The sequence below is a fragment of the Taudactylus pleione genome, unplaced genomic scaffold (genome assembly GCF_031769625.1).
Source record: "Taudactylus pleione unplaced genomic scaffold, aTauple2 ptg000154l, whole genome shotgun sequence".
Classification (NCBI taxonomy): Eukaryota; Metazoa; Chordata; class Amphibia; order Anura; family Myobatrachidae; genus Taudactylus; species Taudactylus pleione.
This window is the reverse complement of record NW_028284556.1, coordinates 30855999-30878630: the sequence shown is the minus strand read 5'-3', so window position 1 is coordinate 30878630 and position 22632 is coordinate 30855999. Positions and strand designations below refer to the sequence as shown.

At 47.5% G+C, this 22632-nt stretch overlaps 1 protein-coding gene across 4 annotated transcripts in view; it reads right to left on the bottom strand.

The window, feature by feature from the left end:
* UTRN (utrophin) overlaps positions 1-22632 on the bottom strand; it is a 764396-nt gene that overhangs the window by 488890 nt on the left and 252874 nt on the right. For all 4 annotated transcript variants that reach the window (XM_088474412.1, XM_088474409.1, XM_088474411.1 and 1 more), the window contains 3 exons: positions 17397-17588; positions 8531-8703; positions 6241-6391 (listed from right to left, as the gene is read on the bottom strand). In XM_088474412.1, coding sequence (XP_088330538.1) covers positions 6241-6391; positions 8531-8703; positions 17397-17588 — 516 coding nt within the window. The remainder of the gene's footprint in view (positions 1-6240; positions 6392-8530; positions 8704-17396; positions 17589-22632) is intronic.

Sequence of the window (22632 nt, the reverse complement as noted above, 5' to 3'; positions counted from 1 at the left end):
GTGTACGCATGTTTGCGTGTTCCCGCGGTCGCTAGAGATGGTCACCAGGTTTGATGTGCTGCACATCAAACCTAGCGATATCGCTAGCGGCCAGTGCATTGTTAATGAATGTAGTTCATTAAAGTCGACAAGTGTGAACGCACAATCACTGTTGACAGGCATTCATTCCGATTTCCGAACGAATGCCCATCGCTCCAGTGTGTACCCAGCCTTTGTTTCCATGTTTACACATGTAGGATTGTAAGACCTTAAGAATGTATCCATCAAATAACACGGGGAGATGCACTAAGCCTTAGAGAGTGATAAAGTGGAGAGTGATAAAGTACCAACCAATCAGCTCCTAACTGTCCGTCTGTGTTTGAAAATGACAGGAGCCGATTGGTTGGTACTTTAGCACTCTCCACTTTATCACTCTACAAAGCTTAGTGCATCTCCTACTCCCAGTGTGTTATTGCAAGCAGGGCCACCATCAGGGGGATACAAGTGGTACACTGGTAAGAGGTCTTAGTTGATAAGGTAGCCTGGCGCTGATGATCCTGTCAGACACTTCATTGGGAGTTTTCTCTTTCACTCACCACTTGATCTCCAATCCTGAAGCCTTAGTGGCTGAGTTAAATACATAGGTCTCAGTGCATTTATGTTCTAAAAAAAAAAATGACTGCCGCTTGCACAACATAGGAGTTTATGTATCAAGCAGTGAAAAGCGTGGAGAAGTGGAATAGTGCAGTGGTCAGGGAACAGGGGTAAATTACCCCACATGGGGTAAAAATGAAATTCCTGGGGGTAAAAGACGGACAGCCGGGCATGCATATGAATCATTCTATAATGATTCATATGCATTCCCGGCTACCCCGCCGGGAGACTCTAAGCCGGACGCCCGCTGAGATGTTATTACCAGCAGACGCCCGGCTCTCTCTCTGCAGCGCCACGTTAGCCAGAGGCTGGAGTTCTCTTCTGAACTCCAGCATCCGCCTCTCTCCATGCACACTATGGGAGAGACAAAATTACGTCTCTCCCATAGTTCCGAGGAGCAGCCGGGTGGACAGGACGGCGGCGGATGCAGGAGCGGGGATTAAGGTAAGTGTTTTTTTTTTTTTTTGTACAAGCAGCACTACAGGGGTATTATATGGGGCACTACTACAGGGGCATAACTGTGGGGGCACTACTACAGGGGCATTATATGGGGGCACAACTATATGATTTCCTTCCTTTCAAATGAAGGGGGTAACGTCGGCGTATCTAAATATATTTTGGGGTAAAAGGTAAAAAAGTTCCCTGACCCCTGGACTAGTGGATGGTTGCTCATAGCAACCAATCAGCTCCTACCTGTTATTTTATAGGCTGTACTTGATAAATGCTACTTCAAAGCCGATTAGTTGCCACTTCTCCACACTATTCACTGCTTGATACATCAACCCCTAAGGAGGGTATCCAATTAGCAATGCTAAAGTAGCGCTGATAATTGATCACGGCAGGGCTATCCTATTAGCACCGAAGTGCCGCCCGACGCTGGAACTTATAGTGGAAATTTTTCGGGATAATAATCTACAATAACTGCCATTTTTTCACCCCAAAAAAGACGAAAACACAAACAGTAGGTCTGTGAGCTTATCGCAGTTTATGTCTTCTATTAGGAAATGGACATTGAGATTATGGACCTTGCTGCAAACATTGAATTTTTTTGTTTAAAATAAACTTGTTTGAGCCTAAACTGTTTGAACGTAAAGGTACTGGATTCTATTTATATCTATTTACAGCTCACTAAGATTGTAGTAAGAAAAGAAACCATTCTACTCTAGTTCTAAAAGCACAATTTTACACACATTGACATATTTAAAACATTATATATTGCTGACTTTTTCATGAATTGGAGGGTCTGTTACTACTGGATTCTTGGCACTTTTTTTTATAGTGAGCACCAGGAGAGAACACCCATTCTTTATCGATGGAGTCATGGGACTGAGTTGTACTCTATGCCGATGTTTTCGCAAATGGAGCGAATTTCTGCTACTGTGCATGCGTCCGAGTTGCATGATACATCAAAGGACATTAGCGTAGTCACAAGCTGCAAGTCTTTATTCTCCGTGTGATTCACAGTCAGGGAGCGTGTGGGGGAGGCAACGGGGAGTGTCGACTAAAAACGCAGGCGTGTCTTAATCGTTTTGGGTGCGTGTCACATCCTGCGTTTCCAATCCCGTACGTCTCAGTTATGGTAGCCATTCTGAGTGACCCTAGACTCAGTCAGGAAGTTGATATTTGCATGACCTGCGTCCGATGCTGCCTATGTGTACTTAGTTGCGGACAGCTATGATGGCTCCAGTGGGGTCTCAGTACAAGTCCCGGGCACTGCTGCATTAGCATAAATTCACACATCCATAGCTGCACAAATCTGAAACTGTTTATGAGACCCCATATTCCTATATACCAGATTTATTTTCAGTCTGCACTCTTTGTGTGTATGTCTGTATACCATGTTTGTTTGTGACATCGGCAAGATTGAGGAAACAGAGGGTTAGGCTGGGGAATGTAGTTTATAGACTGGCAGACTAAATGCCGCCAGTCTATATCAGCAGAAACCTGACAAGGGATTTAAGATAGGCGTCAAAATACAGACGCCTATCTTATTCCGGATGTCCTTAGCACTTAGCCGCGCAGGGGAGAGGGGGGAAGAGTTAGGTTTAGGCACCCCCTGGGAAGGGTTAGGGTTAGGCTAGGGGAAGGGGGGTTAGGGTTAGGCACCACTGGGGGGGAGGTTGGGGTTAGACACCCCCGGGAGGGTTAGGTTTAGGGTGCGGGGGGGTGGTTAGGTTTAGGCACCCCCGGGGGGACAGGGGACGATTTAGAGTTAGGCAGCACACCGGGAGTTTTAGGGTTAGGCACCCCTAAGGGAGGGTTGGGGGCAGGGGGAGAGAAGGGTAGGGTTAGGGTACTTACATGCTCCGTCGGGATTCTCCTCTGTTGGGCTTCCACTGTCTGCATTTCATCCCGGCGGCTCAATAGCCATACCCAACCCAGGCTGGGGGCCCTGAGTTTGTTTGTTTTTTTTACTAGTAGAAGCCATATTTCATGCATCAGAAGTTATTCTAGTAAGATGTAGTAACCAACATAATGATTTTATTTAGTCAACATCGCTTTGGATTGAGCGATCTCAGCCCACAGATATTAGTTAAAAGAGCCGCCTTGCAGTCAGTTATGACTTAAGTAGTATCATGGTATACACAATTGGCTAATGAAGAAAATTAGAAAAAAGTGGTCCATTTGTTTAAAAAACACATTGCTATTTATACAGTAGATAAGGATATTGTCATTATAATATTCATGCGAGGACATTTCCACCTTTCTTCTAGTATAGTAAATAGTCTAGGTTGCCTTATATATGTACCACAGAGATCTTGACATTTTTCAGATAAGGAATTGTTCATTATGATAATAATCTAGTCCCAGCATGGTACATTGCCTGTGCTTCGCTAATTGCACTGAGTGGGACTGATTCTGAGTCGCCCGTCTGAGAGTTTATGCAAATGTTGCTAGAAAACTCCTTCCCTTGTGTACATCCAAGTGGCCGAATATACAAGGGCTGAGATGCCCACTTTTAGCGTCTGTAATACCAATTGGTGTGTCCTTCTACGTCACCATCGAAACTTGCGCAAGCCCTATGGCAGGTACAGTTTCTCGGTCTGGCCATGGCCTCCTATGCCTGTGTCTCTGGGAATACAGCTGCTTGCACTGACACAGCTGTGATACTCCCATAACACGCCCACTGAAATTACCATGTTTCCGTGCGCTACTAGAAACAGCCCAGTCACCGCCCAGGATCGCCCATCACTTTTCTGCAACATTTCTGACAGCACCTTTGAGTGCGCACTCTGTGTAGCGCATGCGCCTTAAGGGGTTTTCGGACATTTTTGCACATGCACTGTGAATTGCGTGCGCCTCAGAAACAGGCTCAGTGACCCAGACAATATTCAATGCTTGAGAATACAAAATTTCAGGGAGTGTAGCTAAGTATAGAGCAGAGGTTCCCAAACACGGTCCTCAAGGCTCCCCAACAGCTCAGGTTTTAGAGATATTTATAGTTGAGCACAGGTGTTTATATAAAATTGACTGAGGTACTAACTAAGGGCCTGATTCACTATGGATGGCCATTCTGCTTATATACATGCAACTGGGTTGCTAATATCAGCGGTGTCACATTGCAATCGCAGCCTGACATAAGGACACCCACTTCCCCATACTCACATCCGTATACTTAAACAACATAGAGAAACAATCGGTAACATTGGACAGTTAGGGAAGCCCAGACCTTACTCAGGAATTGCTTACTTATGCACACACTATGACGTGGATAATTTATGCACGCCCTTGCAATGGCGTTGAAATGCACTGGCGCGCTTGCATTCACCCGACTTTGTGCCACCTCCCCCGTCACCACTCACAAATGGCACTTCCTGTCAATCACTCTGCCATGGGTCTGCGTAGCTTCTACAATCGCAGTCCCGATCGCAGTGGCTAATTCGCGCATGTGAATTGCGTTGCATACGCATGTGTAGTACGTAACAATCGGCCGATTGCGTGCGTATAAGCAACTGTGTTCCTTGCTGAATCAGTCACCTTAAGTCACCTGTGCTCAGTGATGGATATATCTAACACCTGCACTGTTGGGGAGCCGTGAGGACAGCAGTTGGGAAACTCTGGTATAGAGGGTCAGTCTCCATTACCCGCCACATCATCCAGCGGAGGTCCCTTAGCTCACATTCAACTATTTGTGCAAAGACTTGGAAATTAAGTTAACTGCATAATGATGTAGTGGATCAAACACTCTGCAATACTGTAAAGCTCTAGGATGGAGGCCTAAATAATATTAGGTACTCTGGAGCACAAAAGAGGAGTGTCAGTGAATGGTCTCTGCGAGTTACAAAAAGCATTGCAAGCTTATTCATTTATTAGAAGTAGATGTGGAGATGTCTAATACAAAACGCTTGATGTAACAATCTCAAGCCACAATATTAAAGAGTAATAACAGTAAAACATATAAAGCTGTTCTTACATTTTATATGGTCTATTATAATAATAATAATAATAATATATATAAAAGTATAATCAATCCCATAACATATCTCTAAAAAAGGATAAACACATATACACACACACATATATTATTTATGTACTTTTTTGCTCAATATTCCCTCATGAAAAAACATACCACAGTGTAAAAATAGATCAGGTATAAGTAGTAAAGGAAAGTGCACAATTCTTTCAATGGTTTTAAATTATTAAGTTCAATCCATTATTATTATAGTATCAGATACCTTCTGGTGGAAATTAGAATAAATAAGAGTCCCAGAAGTTTGGACTAAAAACTGCCACATACATTTAGATCCCAAGGAGAATACGATATAGGAATTTATCGAATTATTCTATGTATATGACCTCAGAATTCTGGACTACAGGAAAATAATAATTGTAAATTAGATATACCGTAAGTATGTACAATCATTTTTTTGCAGGTCTCCAACGATGTTAGTAAATAACAATCTGCAAATTATTATTGCAGTTTACAAAGTATAGGAGGGGCACTGTAAAAGTTAATTAAGCATTTAATAAAGGATGCAACCATTAAGTCGACAATGGCAATGTCGACACCAGAATGCTAACGGTTATGATGTCAACACATTTGAAATGTCCGAAATGTCAGAATATTGTCAAAAAGTAGACATTTTCATTTGTGGGCTATCGTTAATGTTAGAGATAGATTAACATTAAAAACACTGTCGACATTCTTTCAGTATCAACATACTGATTGACGACATATTATACCAAACCCGTTAATAGGACAATAAATCTAGTACACAGAAATGTAGGGCTCTATATAGGAAGGGAAGTACTCCGTTTTTAGAGCTGAGAAGTGCATCTGGTAGTATTCAATTTTCTAAGTCAGTTATGCTAAAAAATTGAGCAGTACTGACCTTCACAATCTAAGCAGTGGCAGGGGATTGTGTTGCAAAGTGAAGTGAATGGAGCTATGCACACCCACACGGCAACATGTATGCACACCCTCCATCAGCCATGACTTTTCCTTTGGACACGCCACCGTGTATCCGCGCAAGTTGAGAAGAGGCAAATATGGGGAAGTAGTAGAAATAAGCAATTTCTTGTCCATATCTACCTCAACATATAGACCTATTACAGTGCTTCAAATATAAGCTCCAAACTTCTCATCCCAAATGACAGAGTAATTACCCGCTGATGAATTTGCGCTCTCTCCAAATCCAAACCACCACCTGGAAGACGGGCCTGGGCCAACATAACCTCAGCTTCATTTGTCCACTGTGTGAGGTCATTAAGGTCACAATGGAACTGCCGCCACTCTTCCAGTGATCTGTCAAAACGACTGAATCAAAATAAAGTAGAATGTTTAATAGTAAAAAACTCAAAATGTTAATTTCTTTCCACTACATATTATTTATTTTATGAATAGGCAACGTAAACTTGTCCATACACTGCATGATCAGGCAGCTAGCCAGCTGACAAGGACAGAAGAGGACATGACTGCTTTTCAGCTGTTCTCAGGCTGTGAACGATCAACACCATACACTGAATGGTTGGCTAGTTTGCATGAATACTGTGCAGTGTATGGTCAGCATAATTTATGGAGAATAATTTTTTCTTTTTACATTAAAACACTTAACCAAAAAAGTTTGAATCACCACACATCTACATGTTTAGAGGAACATATGGGTATGAGATGTTTTGCATCCATGTGCAAACTTATGGGGCCCATACATCTGCGATGTATTGATACCCCGTTCTGCAGACTGGGGTTGGGGAATCAATGAAATTCATGTTGGAAAACCTTGATTCACCGATCCCGATCAATTAATGTTTAGAATCAGCGAATCTGGGATTTTTAACATGTATTTTTTCCCTAATCCGCCTACGGGTAGCTGATCATCGATGTCCGTGGATCAGCATTTATGACTGCTGTTACATTGGCAGATCAGGGATTCTGGGCCCCAAATATATATAGCCGCATTAGGGAAGATCAGGTTTGATGTCATTATTATGCCTAAATGTGTACCTCTACATCCCACCTAAATGAACACAATGCCAAATATGATCACAGTTGAATAAGCTGGAAAACTATGAGGCTTGGGCAGGAATACTGGCCTGTATGCAGACATCCTTCTACTGCACCAACAGATCTCTGTGAGGTCTGTAGTTTACCTGGCACTCAGACTGAGATCTTGTTCAGTTTGACCACCCACAAATGACTCTTGACCCCTTTCCAGCCAGTCCAGCAAACAATCAAGATTAATATTGAGGATTTACTTGTTTTAAATATATTGGGAGGGCCAAATGTAATTGTTCTTGATTTAGCAAAACAGGGGCGACACGTGTGCTGGTCACTGACTGTGACGGCCGTCGCAGTCCCCATTTAGCCACAGCATGATTGACATGCTGCTTGCCGTTTGGGGGAAGGGAAGGGATAGTGCCGGTGACCATTCTCGAAAACAGGGCAGATCGTCATACCAAGGCCAGTGGATGCGTCTTCACTGACGCAGCTTCACTGACCCAGGCAGAGTGAAAACACCGGCCATCCTGCTTAACCCGAGGGTTACTCAGATAGCCAATGTTTCTTCAGATGATACGATGGCTGCGTTCTCACAGAAGCATGCAGGAGGTGTCTATTTACCCAAGACGTCTCCTGCAGCATTAGCATTATTGAGCATTGCTGCTGCGTCTTTGGATGCTACAGCAATGCTATTAGTATACAACTTTGAATCACCCCCTAGGTACTTAAGATTAGTGGTTTGACGTAACTTTGCAACTTAGCTGTGTTAAACCACTAATGTTAAGTACCTAGGGGGTGATTCAAAGTTGTACACTAATAGCATTGCATCACCATTAATCGCCAGTATAGACCATATTAAACAAATAATAATAACAATAATAACAACAATAATAATAATAATAATATTTTACTTGGAGTTCACTAGGATAAAAGGAAACACCAGTGCTATTCATCTTTGGTCTGATGTACAATGAGTCTTCATGACAGCTCTAATGACCAAACTCTGCAGCCTTTTAATCTATTGCTCTGTTGCAAACTTCCTATTCAAATAATGGAGAAGTTCAGTATTGGTTAGAGGTATTGGTGAGACCTGCTGTATTAGGGTAATGCTCAGTAGCATTCCAGTAGAGACAGCATTGATAGCATTCACTTTGAAACCAAGGTTGTGGTGGCCCCACTACGACCCCACTATGTATGGCAATCTCCGGGCATGCTATCTTCCAGACTGGACTACTTTCCTTACCAGTCACAATGACTCTTTCTATATGCCAAGCACAGTGTATGATATAACTGAAAAGCTTTTATTTGAAAATCCAGAACCATGATGTCTCCAAAATCTACTTAACAGATGCCAGCTCAGATTGTTCATATCATAATATTGGAATACTTTTATCGGAGTGAGCACCATGCAAAAGCCACAACAATGTTTATAAGGAACCTCCTAAAAACCTGTCTTACCTTTTACGATCGTTGTATAATCTGTTGATCCGATCCCATTCTGCATTCACCTGGGTGAGGGAGTCTCCTATTTGTATGGTTTCTGGTCCTGATGCTTCCAGGATCACATCTGGCTGTTTCTCATGAATAGCTGTTATTTGTTCCCCAAGTTTGTCCAACCCATCTTTTACCGTCTAGAAGAAAGAAGCCTATACATCAGTTTGATGTAGAAGCTGCCTGGCATATACAGTACATATACATACCGAATACCAAGAAGAAAGTTGTTTAGTGTCATTGATGTAAAAAAACAATAAATACATTTACAAATGCATTGGATAAATGTAAAATCTTCAGCTTGAAGTTTGCTAAGTTTATTAACCATTAAATCTTGAGTATTAATCCTCGACTGCTCTGCCATAGCCTCTGCTGGTTCCTTCCCTATGTATTCCTGTCTCCTACAGTTACACTCTTGTAAAATGATCAAAGTTGGAATTCCCTTGGACTCCCCTTCCTCGGCAGCATAAAAGAGGTTAGCATGAGAAAATGGTTATAATAGGCGTGTTGGTGATAGGGAGTGCCAGGATTCTAAGCTATAGCCAGTTTGGTCCAAGATAGTGTGCAGGTAGGACATTTCTAAATTGGATTTTTTTTTGTGAGGGATTTATTTCCGATTTGGACTATAATGGATTAAAAAAGTAAAAAAAACCTGTTTTTGGGTTTTTTTTGTTAATTAGTGGTGAATGAGGACTTTGGGATGTCTTTTATTTACTTAAATGTTAAACTTTATTATAAAACCGTGTTTGTCTTGCTTTTTATACATATGATAGCCAGGGGTTATGACTGAGCGGATCATTTATTATGGTGATTTTTAAGTGTTTTCTTTTCCTCACTGAAATACTACAAGAAAAAAAAATATTATACTAACCATATAGACAATAAGAATCCCTTTCACTGCCTATTATAATGGTGTCCCAGTCTTACATAGCACACCAGTTCCACAGTTGGAAACTCAGGGCCTTACTCAGAGATAGACACAATGCTGATTTGTACGCAGATAGAGTGATTGTTTGCCATTACACATGTGTGTCAGCAAAACTGCACTCACACTGCGATTGTTTTGCGATTACGCCAGCACAGGGGATCCATTAGCAAATTGAGTGACAGGTAGTCACCATTTGGGGGAGGTAACTGGGAGTGGCTAGGCAAACAGACATGTCTGATTGTTTAAACACCGTTTTACGGGTGTGCATAAATCAGCCATTGCAATATCCTGTGCACCATAAGAGATCTCTGCGTGTCAGGATAGCCACAGTGTTTGCGGCTGGTCAGACATGCCGCATTTGAGGCATGCCTGTCCGATGTATGTTGATTTTACCGATGTTTACACTGTTGTACGTCGACACTATGTTTGGCTGGGCTTTGGAAGGCATTAGCATATTTTAGCAATTGTGATCCGTGACAGTATGCATTCCCGTTTGCATTATCGTATATCTCTGAATCAGGACCGCAAAGTGGAGCATGCTCATTTTTCTTGAACATCACTGTGCACTTCTAGCTTGCCTTGATGTGCCCCGGGAATAACACTCAGACAAACCAGTGGAAAATTAATGTATCCCACATTGCGTAAATGGTGTAATCTGTCAATGAGGTTCCCGAATGGGGTAAACTGGCAACAAAAAATTTCCCAAACAAGAAAGCGATTGCTCTGGGCCTGATTCAGACCCGCTCGCGAGCGCTAAGCGCTCGCAAGCGGGTCGATGGTGGTCCAGTTCGCATGCGAGCGGCCAGGGGGCCGTTCTGAAAAACCAGAGGGCCGGCCCTGATTCAGAGCGAGCACTCTGTCAAAGCGTCCAGCTCTGAATCAGACCCTCTGTTTACAAACAACTGAAAAACTTTCATATGTGCTATATGGTGAAGAATCTAAGGGGTATATTTACTAAAGTGCGGGTTTATAAAAGTGAAGATGTTGCCCATAGCAACCAATTAGATTCTAACTATTATCTTCTAAAAAACAAGAGATATGGTAAGAACTTACCTTTGTTATCTCTGTTTCTACGAAGTCCATAGGGTCCACAGGGTTGACCTTGGGGTATAGCTGGATCTGGATCCACGGGCACCACGCAGTTAAAGCTTTGCTGCTCCCAGGATGCACTTGGGTCCGTCCTCCTCTATACCCCGCCCCGGCCACAGGCACCTCAGTTGGTAAGCAGCTAAGGCCGGAGGAGGAGACTAAACAGAGAGAAGGAAGACTGGAACACACAAGAAACCATACTCACAGAAATGGGAGACGGAAAACCGGTGACCAGCCACACAGCCCATTTGAAGCCAGGTGCGTCAGGGCGGGCGCCTTGTGGACCCTATGGACTTCGTAGAAACAGAGATAACAAAGGTAAGTTCTTACCATATCTCTTGCTTTCTACTTCAGGGTCCATAGGGGGTCCACAGGGTTGACCTTGGGGATGTCCCAAAGCAGTTCAACTAAGGGCGGGGACGCTCTTGTGCTGAAAGGAGTACCCGGCGCCCAAAGGATGCATCCTGAGAGGCGAAGGTGTCAAACGCATAAAACCTCAAAAACGTCTGAATTGAAGACCAAGTAGCCGCCTTACACAGCTGAACAGCGGAGGCGCCACGTCTAGCAGCCCAAGAGGGACCCACAGAACGAGTGGAATGAGCCTTAACAGAGGCTGGCACAGGTAAACCCTCCTGTGCATAAGCCTCACAAATAACTGAACGAAGCCAACGGGCTAACGTTTGCTTGTTGGCAGGCCACCCCTCTTGTGAAAACCGAAGAGGACAAACAAAGAATCCGACTTCCTAACCGAAGCAGTCCGGTCCACGTAGATTCTAAGTGCCCGGACTACATCTAAGGAAGCCTCACTAGCGGAAAGATCAGGTGACTGAAAAGCTGGCACAACAAGTTCCTGATTAATGTGGAACTTTGAGACCACTTTGGGCGGCTGGATCCTGAGAACACCTTGGAAAAAGGTGTGAACGTCTGGCAGTGTAGCAATCCGTCGCTGAAACCACACGGACAAAGCAGACACATGAACCTTCAGAGGCCAGGCGTAAGCCGAGGTCCAAACCCGATTGAAGAAACTCCAAGATTCTGGAAACCCGAAACACCTGCGGATCATAGTTTCTGGATTCACACCACTGAAAATAAGTGCGCCACACCCTGTGGTAAATCCGCGCGGAAGCAGGCTTGCGTGCCCTAAGCATGGTACCAATCACCGAACTGGAGAAACCCCTAGACCTCAAGACGGCTGTCTCAAGAGCCACGCCGTCAAAGACAGCCGACCCAGATCCGGGTAAAGGCAGGGCCCTTGAGACAACAGGTCCCGACGCTGAGGAAGAAGGTACGGAGCGTCGATGGAGAGGCACCTCAGATCGGAGTACCAAGGACGTCTGGGCCACGCCGGAGCCACCAGCACGAGCGTGCCGCCGTCCTGCTTGAATTTCCGCAGAACCCGAGGAAGTAAGGATATCGGAGGAAACAGATACGCCAGGTGAAACGTCCATTTCACCGACAGAGCGTCTACCAGACAGGCGCCTGCGTCTCTTGTCCTTGACCCGTAAACGGGCAACTTGTGATTGTGACGGGAGGCCATCAAGTCCAGCTCCGGCAGCCCCCACCTGTCCACGAGTAGCTGAAACACCTCTGGGTGAAGCGACCATTCCCCGGGATGCACGTCGTGACGGCTGAGGAAGTCCGCCTCCCAATTGAGGACTCCGGGAATGAAGACTGCCGAGATCGCTTGAATGTGACACTCCGCCCAAGCAAGGATGCGAGACACCTCCGACATTGCTGCCCGACTGCGAGTTCCCCCTTGGTGGTTGATGTACGCCACCGTGGTGGCATTGTCGGACTGCACCTGAACCGCCCTTCCGTGAAGAGCGGGGCCGGACGACTGCAGGGCCCTGTACACAGCCCACAGTTCCAGGATGTTGATGGGGAGAAGTGCTTCTTCCGCGGACCAACGACCCTGAAGCGATAATGAGCCGGTCACTGCCCCCCAACCCCGAAGACTGGTATCCGTCGTGAGCAGGACCCAGTCCGGGATCCAAAAGGGGTGCCCCTCGACCAGATGCGCCGTCTGAAGCCACCAAGCCAAAGACTGCCGAACCTCCGGGGACAACACCAGCATCTGAGAGCGGATCCGGTGAGGTAACCCGTTCCATTCCGATAGAATCAGCCCCTGCAGGGGCCGGGAATGGAACTGGGCAAATTCCACCATGTCGAAAGTCGACACCATGGACCCCAGAACTCTCATAGCTGAATGGACCGACAGGCGGCAACTGCTCAGGCAACTGTGTATCCGCAGCTGCAGGGAGGAGACCTTCTCTGGAGTCAGGAAAATCCGCTGCTGACGAGAATCCAGCAGGGCTCCCAAATGAACCATCCGCTGTGATGGAATCAGGGAGGACTTCTTCCAGTTTATCAACCACCCGTGTGCTTGAAGACAAGCAATGGTCAGGTGGAGATGTCGAAGAAGCACCTCCGGGGAGCTCGCCAGCAGCAGAAGATCGTCCAGGTACGGCAACAGACGTAGACCCTGACCCCGAAGGTGGGCAGCCATAACCGCCATCACCTTGGTGAACACCCTCGGAGCCGTGGAAAGGCCAAAAGGCAACGCCCGAAATTGGTAGTGATGGTTCAGGATAGCAAACCTCAGATACCGCTGATGTGCCGGTGCTATGGGCACATGGAGATAGGCGTCTTGGATATCGAGGGAGACCATATAATCCCCGGGTTCCATCGCCAGAATGATGGAACGTAACGTTTCCATCCTGAACCTGGGAACTCTGAGGTATCTGTTCAGAGACTTCAAATTCAGGATAGGGCGATGAGAACCATTGGGTTTCTGTACCAGAAACAGAGTAGAATAGTACCCCGTCCCGCGCTGAGACTGCGGAACGGGAACAATGACCCCTGCTTGTAGCAAGGATTCTATAGCTACCTGAATCTGACCAGCTTTGGTCTTGTCCAGAGAAGGACTCGTACAGAAAAACTGGTGGGGCGGCCTGAACCGAAAAGACAGGGCGTACCCCTGAGAGACTACTTCTCGAACCCAGGCATCCGTGGTGGTATTGTGCCAACACTGGGCGAATTGGAGAAGTCGGCCTCCCACTCTGGGGTCCCCCATCAGGCAGCAGGCTTATCCTCCTGCTTGGAAGAAGGGCGCCGAGCACTCCATGCCTGCTTCTTGGGCTTGGGTGCGGCCTTGGTCGCCGAATGTCTCGGGAAGGACTGGCCCTTGGCCTTACCCTGAACCCGAAAGGACCGAAAGGCAGAGCTCCTCACTTTAGCCGGCGCAGAGGCCGAAGGGAGAAAAGCCGACCTGGACTTAGCCAAAGTATCCACTATTTTGTCCAAATCCGGACCAAATAGTAAATCACCATTAAAAGGCAAGGCCTCCAGACCCTTTTTTGAATCTGCATCAGCCCTCCAGGACCTCAGCCACAGGGAGCGACGAGCAGACACCGCTGCAGCCGACACCCTAGAAGTGAGCAGGCTGGCATCCAAAGACGCTTCCCCAATATAGGAAGCTGCATCCCGCATCTGTCCCACTAACGCTCTCTGGATATCCGGAGCCTCATCAGGAAAGGTATCCTCCAAGGCATTGGCCCATGCCTCAATGGCTTTAGCCACCCAGGAGATAGCCATGGACGGGCGAGCCACCGCCCCGGAAAGAGAATAAATGGACTTTAAACAAGTCTCCACCTTCCTGTCCGTGGGATCCTTCAAAGAGGAGATAGACGGCAATGGCAGCGTCGCGCTTTTGATCAAGCGGGTAACGTGGGAATCCACCTCCGGCGGAGTTTCCCATTTCCTGCAATGAGCTTCAGGAAAAGGATAGTTCGCCGCCAACCTCTTCTGTGGATGGAACCTCTTACTAGGTAACTGCCAGGCCGCCGCCATATGATCCGATAATTGATCAGACAGGGGGAACACAGTCGAAGTCACCTTGGCCTTTTTAAAATTAGGAAACTTCGACCTAGGAGCCGGCGCATCATCCTCAACATGTAGGATAGCCCGCACCGCCCTAACTAAGGCTGGAACATTAATGGAGGACTTAGCTTCCACCTCCTGCCCCATGACATCAGAGTCAGAGTCCTCACGGATTTCTCCATCATCTGAGGACACTTCCGAGTCCGACAACTGCGCAGCTAGTGAACTCACCACCGAACGTTTAGACACCCTTGGTGGCACATCACCTTGCAACATGGACTGAAACGCCGAGGATGAAGCCGCCAGACTCTGTACGGAGCTGGATAGAACATCCACCCAAGGCGGAGGAGCCGTCGGAGCAAAACTCTGCAAAGGCACTACAGACTGACGCGTCCCTGGGGAAGACTGCACATACACAGGCAGTCCCGAGTAAGGACCCACAGTCTGGGCCCCGGGGGGAGACTGCAACATTTGTGGAACCCCCGGGGAATGGGGGATGGTGGGCTGCGGCAACGCCCTAGAAGGGACCGCTGATGGGACCGATAACCGGTCCGCAATAGACGCCAGCACCTGTGAAAACATCGCCCAAGGAGGGTCCTGTGATACAGGGGGGTTGGAGAGGCCCGGTACCAGCTGGCACCGCCCGCACAGACCATCCTGAGATAAGTCCTCCCCATCAACTCCAGCAGCACAACGTCTGCAGGAAAATAGCACAGGAGCCACAGAGCGCTCAGTCTCCTCATCAGACATGATACCGTAAATCACAAGAAATAGGTATCACCAGAGGAATTACGGTTTTAACACCCGCGCACTCCCAGTATGCGACACAAACAGCCCAGATATGGTACTGTGTAGCACACAACAGTATGTGACTGACCCCACAAATACATGTTTTATATAAGTGAGGGTCTCAGAAAAACGCCCTTCCCCCACACACCTGCGGGCCGTAGGAGAAGGAAAGGGATAGTTATAAGCTGACAGCAAGGAGAATAAGTCACAGACAGGCAGCACTAGCAATAGTCACATACAATGCAGAAAAGTTAGTACTCACTGCACCTTCCGCCACAATCAACCGCCCAGATTCAGTGTCTGGGAGGGCTATAGCGCTGTGTACACTGTCCTTTAGCAGGGGAGAGGTACACAGGGGGACCGGTCCACTTGATACCGCCTGGGAGTCTGCGATGTGCCAGTAAAGATGGCCGCCGGAGACCTCAGAGGAGGAGTGGCCGAGAGATAAGAGCAGCTCAGCGACGCCAGACTGCTAGTTGAAAGGCGCGCTGAGCTGAGGGGAGGAGCCGCTAGACAGGGAAGGCTGCCTCCCCTGGCTAGCAATTAACCCCCGGGTTGCCAGTCCCGCTACCAGCCTGATACCCTGGTGGTCTAGCGGACACGCGGGGTATTCCTCAATTGAGGGGGAGCCCGCCGCCGCCGCTAGCGCCTCCGGTCTGTCCCCAGAGACCGGAGGCTTCAAACTGCATGTAAAGTATCCGGCTTACCTGATCCCCGTCGCGTCCGGCAGCAGTCAAGGGAGTCCCCAGAGCCCGGCTAGTACAGGCTCTGGGGTCCCGCCGCGATCCCCAGAGCTGTACTGGCGTCGCGGCGCCAGCGGGGAGAAGGAGCGGCAGCGTGCACGTCCTAAAGGACAGTCTGATGCTGCCGCTCTAAAAGTGTAAAAAAAGTAGAAAAAAAAAATAAAAAATTTCTCTTTTAAAATAAAGCTTAGGGGCTGCTCCTGCAGCCCCACTGCGACAGGGTGACCCGACTGCGACAGGGTGACCCGACTCTGGCCGGGCACCAACTAAAACTGAGGTGCCTGTGGCTGGGGCGGGGTATAGAGGAGGACGGACCCAAGTGCATCCTGGGAGCAGCAAAGCTTTAACTGCGTGGTGCCCGTGGATCCAGATCCAGCTATACCCGAGGGTCAACCCTGTGGACCCCCTATGGACCCTGAAGTAGAAAGTGCTAGATAAATGATAAGTAGAAACCAATTAATTGCTATGAGCAACACCTCCACTTCTATAAACCTGCACTTTAGTAAATATACCCCTAATTCTGATGGCTCTCACAACTCTGACATATACTATAAGGAATCGGTATGACATACTGCCGGACCTGAGCCCGGCGGATGTAATACCGACGCCGGAAGACAGAAGAGTGAAGTTCCCGAGAAGGTAAGTAACTATACTATCCCTAACCTCCCCCCCCTCCCCATAACCCTAACCTTCCCTTAGGGGTGCCTAACCCTAACCTCCCCCCAGGAGTACCTAAACCGAACCCCCCTCCCCGCACCCTAGACCCAAACCTCCTCCTGGGGGGTGCCTAACCCTAACCCCCCCTTCCCCTAGCCTAACCCTAACCCTCCCAGGGGGGGGGGCTAACCCTAAGTCCCCCCGGGAGCCCATAGACCTAACCCCAATCCCCCCCGCGCGGCTGTCCGCTCACGATGCCTGGCTCACCTTCCTTCAGTATGCCGGGTGTCGGGGTTTCAGCGGGTGGATAATGATAGGCGTCTGGATTTTGACGCCTATCATTAGTCCCATGCCGGGATTTGACAGTCGGGAAGCTGGCGGTCGGCATTTCGACTGCCGGTTTCCTGACCGCATATCCACTATGAATATCACATTGCCAGAATTGCCCGATTCATTTCAATACATAAGCAAAGCAATGGTGTTTTTTTTACTGATGGCGCTGAACAGTACTAAGCACCAGCACCTTTTTTTCCTACCGGTATCAGTGGTATATTTATACACTCTTTCTTGAAACTCATATCACAGTAACATCCAAACAACACTGCAGTAACAACCATACAGAGAAGGCATTGGTCGACCGATGCTGGCATTTTGCCTTACAGCATTGCTAAATTTCCGTAAATTGCAAATAAGTAAAACATGTATACTGGTACCCTTGTTAGATAAGATGCTTAGAATGCAATGTTACCTTTAGCGAATCTTCTTGCACTGAGAAATTCTCATACTCTCCACCGCTGAGCTCTGGTGCATTAATCAAGAGCTCGGTGTCGGCTATGTAAAGCAGCACTTTGTTTATTTCCACTAAGTAATCTGAGGGAAGGTATGATGGCATGAATTCCGTTGAGGTAACACTCACATCCAGGTGAGGATCAGTGTCATCCTAAAAGGAGATACAATTTTTACATTTCAGTTATAATTCTGAGCAAAGTGAGACTATAGGTAAAAGCATTATAAAATACAAATAAAGCTTGATAGATTTGTATCTCTCTAACAAGCAGTGAGGCCTTGCCTTAAGGCCAACATAATTTGTAAGAAATACATCAACGTTGATTTAAGTTATCTAGGTTACTTAAGCTGGTGTCTTTTGGGGTTCTTCACTAAATGAACATATTTCAACTCTTGGCAATTTTAGTTTATAGAGAACTCATAATGTGGGTCACATCTAGCTTTGTAGCTCTTGTTATATAAATGAGTTCCCCTTGTTAGCATTCAAAGAGGAAAATTATATATATATAAAAAAAATCCAGCACACCATTTATAATCAAAAAAGATATTTTAAATAGTACCAACAGGGTAGAGAACAAGCCATTTGCAATAGTATAGAAATATATACTCAGCACATATTCAATGGGTCAAACATAGTCCGGGGAGCCACGCTCTAAACCCAGTGGGCTCCTATATATATATGTATATATATATGTATATATATATATATGTATATATATATATATATATATATATATATACATACATACAGGTTGAGTCTCCCATATCCGTTATTCCAAAAACCGAAATATTCCAAAAAACAAGAGATATGGTAAGAACTTACCTTTGTTATCTCTGTTTCTACGAAGTCCATAGGGTCCACAGGGTTGACCTTGGGGTATAGGTTGGGAACCAAATCCGGGCACCACGCAGTTAAAGCTTTTAGCTCCCAGGATGCACTGGGTCCACTCTCCCTATAACCCCACCCCCAAGCCAGAGGCACCTAAGTTTGTAAGTAGCCAAAGGCCGGAGGAGGAGAGAAAAAGAGAGAGAAAACTGGAACACTCAATAACCATACTCACCGAAATGGGAGACGGAAAACCGGTGACCAGCCACACAGCCCATATGAAGCCAGGTGCGTCAGGGCGGGCGCCCTGTGGACCCTATGGACTTCGTAGAAACAGAGATAACAAAGGTAAGTTCTTACCATATCTCTTGTTTTCTACTTCAGGGTCCATAGGGGGTCCACAGGGTTGACCTTGGGGATGTCCCAAAGCAGTTCAACCAAGGGTGGGGACGCTCCTGTGCTGAGAGGAGAATCCGTCGCCAAAAAGGAAGCATCCTGAGAGGCAAAGGAAACCAATGCCTAGAACCTTAAAAAGGTGTGGACAGAAGACCACGTGGCCACCTAGTAAGGCAAAACAGCCGAGGCGCCACAGCGAGCCGCACACGAGGGTCACATGGCCCGAGAAAAAACAAGCATCAACAACAGGAAGGCCTACCCATGGGTAGGCCCCTGAGGAAGACCTACGAGGCCATCCAGCCAACATTTGGTTATAGGCCGGCCATCCTTTCCTGTGAAAACCAGAAATCTCAGACCACCAATAAGGAGTCCGATTTCCGTAAGGAACCTGAACGGATCACATAAATCCAAAGAGGCCAGACCACAGTCAATGAGGCCACACCAGCCGAGAGGACTGGGGACAGAATGGCCGTACCATAAGTTCCAGAATAATATGGAACCTGAAAACCACTAAGAAGCAACACAGGGCGAGAGCAACTCCCACCCTGACATGATGCCCACCAGAAGAGGGAGCCACATGAGAACGCTCACAATTCAGACACTCTCCTGGTTGATATAAACACCCTGAGAGAAAGAGAGAGCCTAAGCAATAGACCATGTAATGGCTATCACAACCAGCGGTTCCATTGACTGTCCCCGGAGGTAACGAAGAACCACTACTTACTCCCAAGGAGTCCCTAGGGAGGACAAATGGAGGCATAATCAAGAAAACACTCCAAAGGATGAACTGGATACCAGAGTGTAGCAATTCCATATCTTAACCATACTGACAGTGTAGAGATCCGCACTGTCAGGAAGACCAGGCCAAGTGTGAAACCCAAGCCAGCCGGAAGGAATGCCAGAATATCTGGAAATCCTGGACACCGGAGGATTGTATCGACAGGTACAATACCATAAGATTTATGGCTGCCACAGTTTGTGGTAGGTCCCAGCAAAAGCTGATCCATGTGCTCTAATCATTCCAACGATGACAAAGCCAGGGAAGCCGTAAGACCACTGTAAGGACACAGTCAAAGACAAACGACCCAGGTCCAAGGCAAAACCAAGGACCCTGAGACAACAGGTCCGGGCAGTGAAGCATCAGGGATGGAGTATCGATGTAGAGACTCCGAAGATCCAAGTACCCCTGACATCTGGGGCAATCAGGAGCCACCAGCAGGAAAGCATCTCCGTCTCGATTGAAAACACTTCCAAAGACCTCGAGGAAGAAGGGAGACCGGAGAACACAGGTACACAAAGTGGAAGGACCACTTCACCGACAAAGAGTCGCTGAAGGTTGCTTCAGAATCCCCAGAGCTGAACTGTAACACCATAGTGTGATAAAGTCAGAAGGCCATGAGGGTCACCTCAGGGGGCCCCCCCTGCTCACCAGGAGATGAAACCTCTCTTGGGGAAGAGACTAGTCCCCGGGATGCACGTCGTGACGGCTGAGGACTCCCGCTTCCCAATGGAGAGCTCCTGAAATGAACGCTGCCGAGATGGTCGGGAGGAGACCCTCGGACTATGTCCGAATATGTGACATACCTGTCATTGCCACCCAACGAATAGTGTTGCTAAAAAGGAAGCCACTGTCCTGACCCTGTCGGACTGAACCTTTTCAGGTTCACCGGGAAACAAGAGTTATGCCAGAGTAAGTTAATTGACAGGGTGGAATCGACAGACGTCCAACTGCACTGAAAAGGATTCGATCCAGACACTGTCCATAGCAAAGAAAACCCTGGACGAGATGGCCATAGCCACCCGGACAGGGACCGACTTGCCTCCGGAGAGAGCATCATCGTTTGAACAGTTATCCGACAGAAAAAACTCATTCCATCTGGAGATGAGCCAATTATGGAAAGGCCTGGAATGGAACTGAGCCCATTCCACCATGCATCCCAGAGTGTAAAGACATCTGTCGACTGCGCAGACAACCATGTACTCCTAATGGAAGAGAGGAGATTCCGTCTTACGCCAGAAGAATTCTCAGATTCTGAGAATCCAGCAGGGATCCTAGATGAAGAATACCCAGAGAGGGATGCAGGGAGGACTTTTTCCCCGTTGATTAAACGTCTGCACCCTGAAGAAGCCACAGTCATCCTGACCTGGCCGTAAAGTACCCCGGTGATCCCGCTAAGAGCAGGAGGCCGTCCAGGTACAGGAGCATTGGGATATACTGAACAGAAGAACTGTCAGAAAATCCAAAACGCTGGTAAACCCCTGTGGGGCTGAGGACAGTCCCAACAGGCAGAGCCCGAAAAATTGTAAGTGTTGCTGTGATACAGCAAACCTCAGCCCATGCTGAGGAAAGGTCTCTGTAAGTACCCGTAGGCACGCGTCCTGTATATCCAGTGATACCATAAAGTCCCCAGGTTCCAAACATCGTATGATGGAGCATAGGGATTTCCTCCTGAGCCCAGGTAGCTTTAGGAACTGGTTCAGGGAATTGAGACAGAGAATAGGCCAAAGAGGACCATTCAGCCACCGCACCAGAAAGAAAACAGAACAACCAGTCCCTCACTGAGATAGTGGGGATGGCCTAATTAGCTCCGCTTACCGCAACAACTGCATAGCTTTCTGGATCTGTAAGGCCCTTGTAAAGAGGGCGTACCCTCCTACCCACGTAGCCGCGGCAACTTGACACTAATACCGGGCGAACTGAGAAAATCGGTATCTCCCAGTTGTAGGCCTGTCCCGTCAGGCTGAAGAGATATCCGTAGGTTCAGAAGCAGGATCGGCTGGCAGTCCAGGCCTGCTCGGTACTGGATATGTCGGCCCTTGTAGATGCCGACAGTCTACGAAGAAACAGACCTTTAGGCTGACCCAGAGGACAAAAAAGACTTAACAGACTTAGTCTGAGGCCTTGTAGTGGGCATAGCTGAAAGCGGTAAACTTGTCGTTAGTAATACTGCCAATGTTACTACAATCTTGTCAAGGTCAGGACCAAACAATATCAACCCTAAAGATGGTATCTGCACCTCTGCATTCCCAGAGCGCAGCCATAGGGTATTACGGAGGATACAGTCGCAGCCGGAAAGTTAGGAGACTGGTATCCAATATAGGCATTTCCACCTATGACAACAGCATATATTACGTGAGCGACCAAATACATTTGAACCCCCGACGTGTTGGAGGGGAAAAAACGTTACAAATGCATCAACCCAATATGCAATAGTATTAACCAACCATGCTATAGCCATGGTAGGATGGGTAACAACTCCTGAAAGCAAGTATACTGATTTCAGGCAGAGTTACCACCTACGGATCCGAAGAATCCGACCACGCAGGAATGGGAGGCGTAGTAACGTCTGTAATCAGACGAGTAACACGCCCATCCCCCCCAGGAGGGGCTCGTGATGACCCTCAGGGAATTTGGGACAGGAGGCCAAACACTGTTGTAACACCTCCTATCTGGCAACAGCCAGAGTCCCGCTATGCGATCCACCCGCTAGTCAGCAACAGGGAACCCGAAGGCACGCAATACTGAGGGTGTATGATACAGGTGCAGGTCAACATTCACTCTAACCAGAATGGACCTACTACCAGCCCTAAAGCAGGGATAATAATACCTGAAATAGGCTTCCCCCCGTGTAAGAGGGAAAGAGCCCCGAACAGTACCCAGTTCACGGCAGAGCCAACTGGGAAGTAACCACAGGGCGTCAACCACGCCAATTAGCGTTTCGTAGAAAACGACATCCACCCAGGGTGTCTGTTGTGGTAATCCCTGCAAGGGGCATGACAGACTATTGTGGCACCAGGGGGAATTCATATACTGCGAAAAACCCCTGCAGGGAGCGGTAGTCTGTGTCACAGGGGAAGAGTGCAAGAAGCTGCGAGATACCCTGAGATGAAAAGGGCAGTATGGTGAAGTAACCCCAAGTGAGGTACAACAATGGGGCCCGCCCGGCGATCCGCAATTGAGAGGATCCCGAGAAAA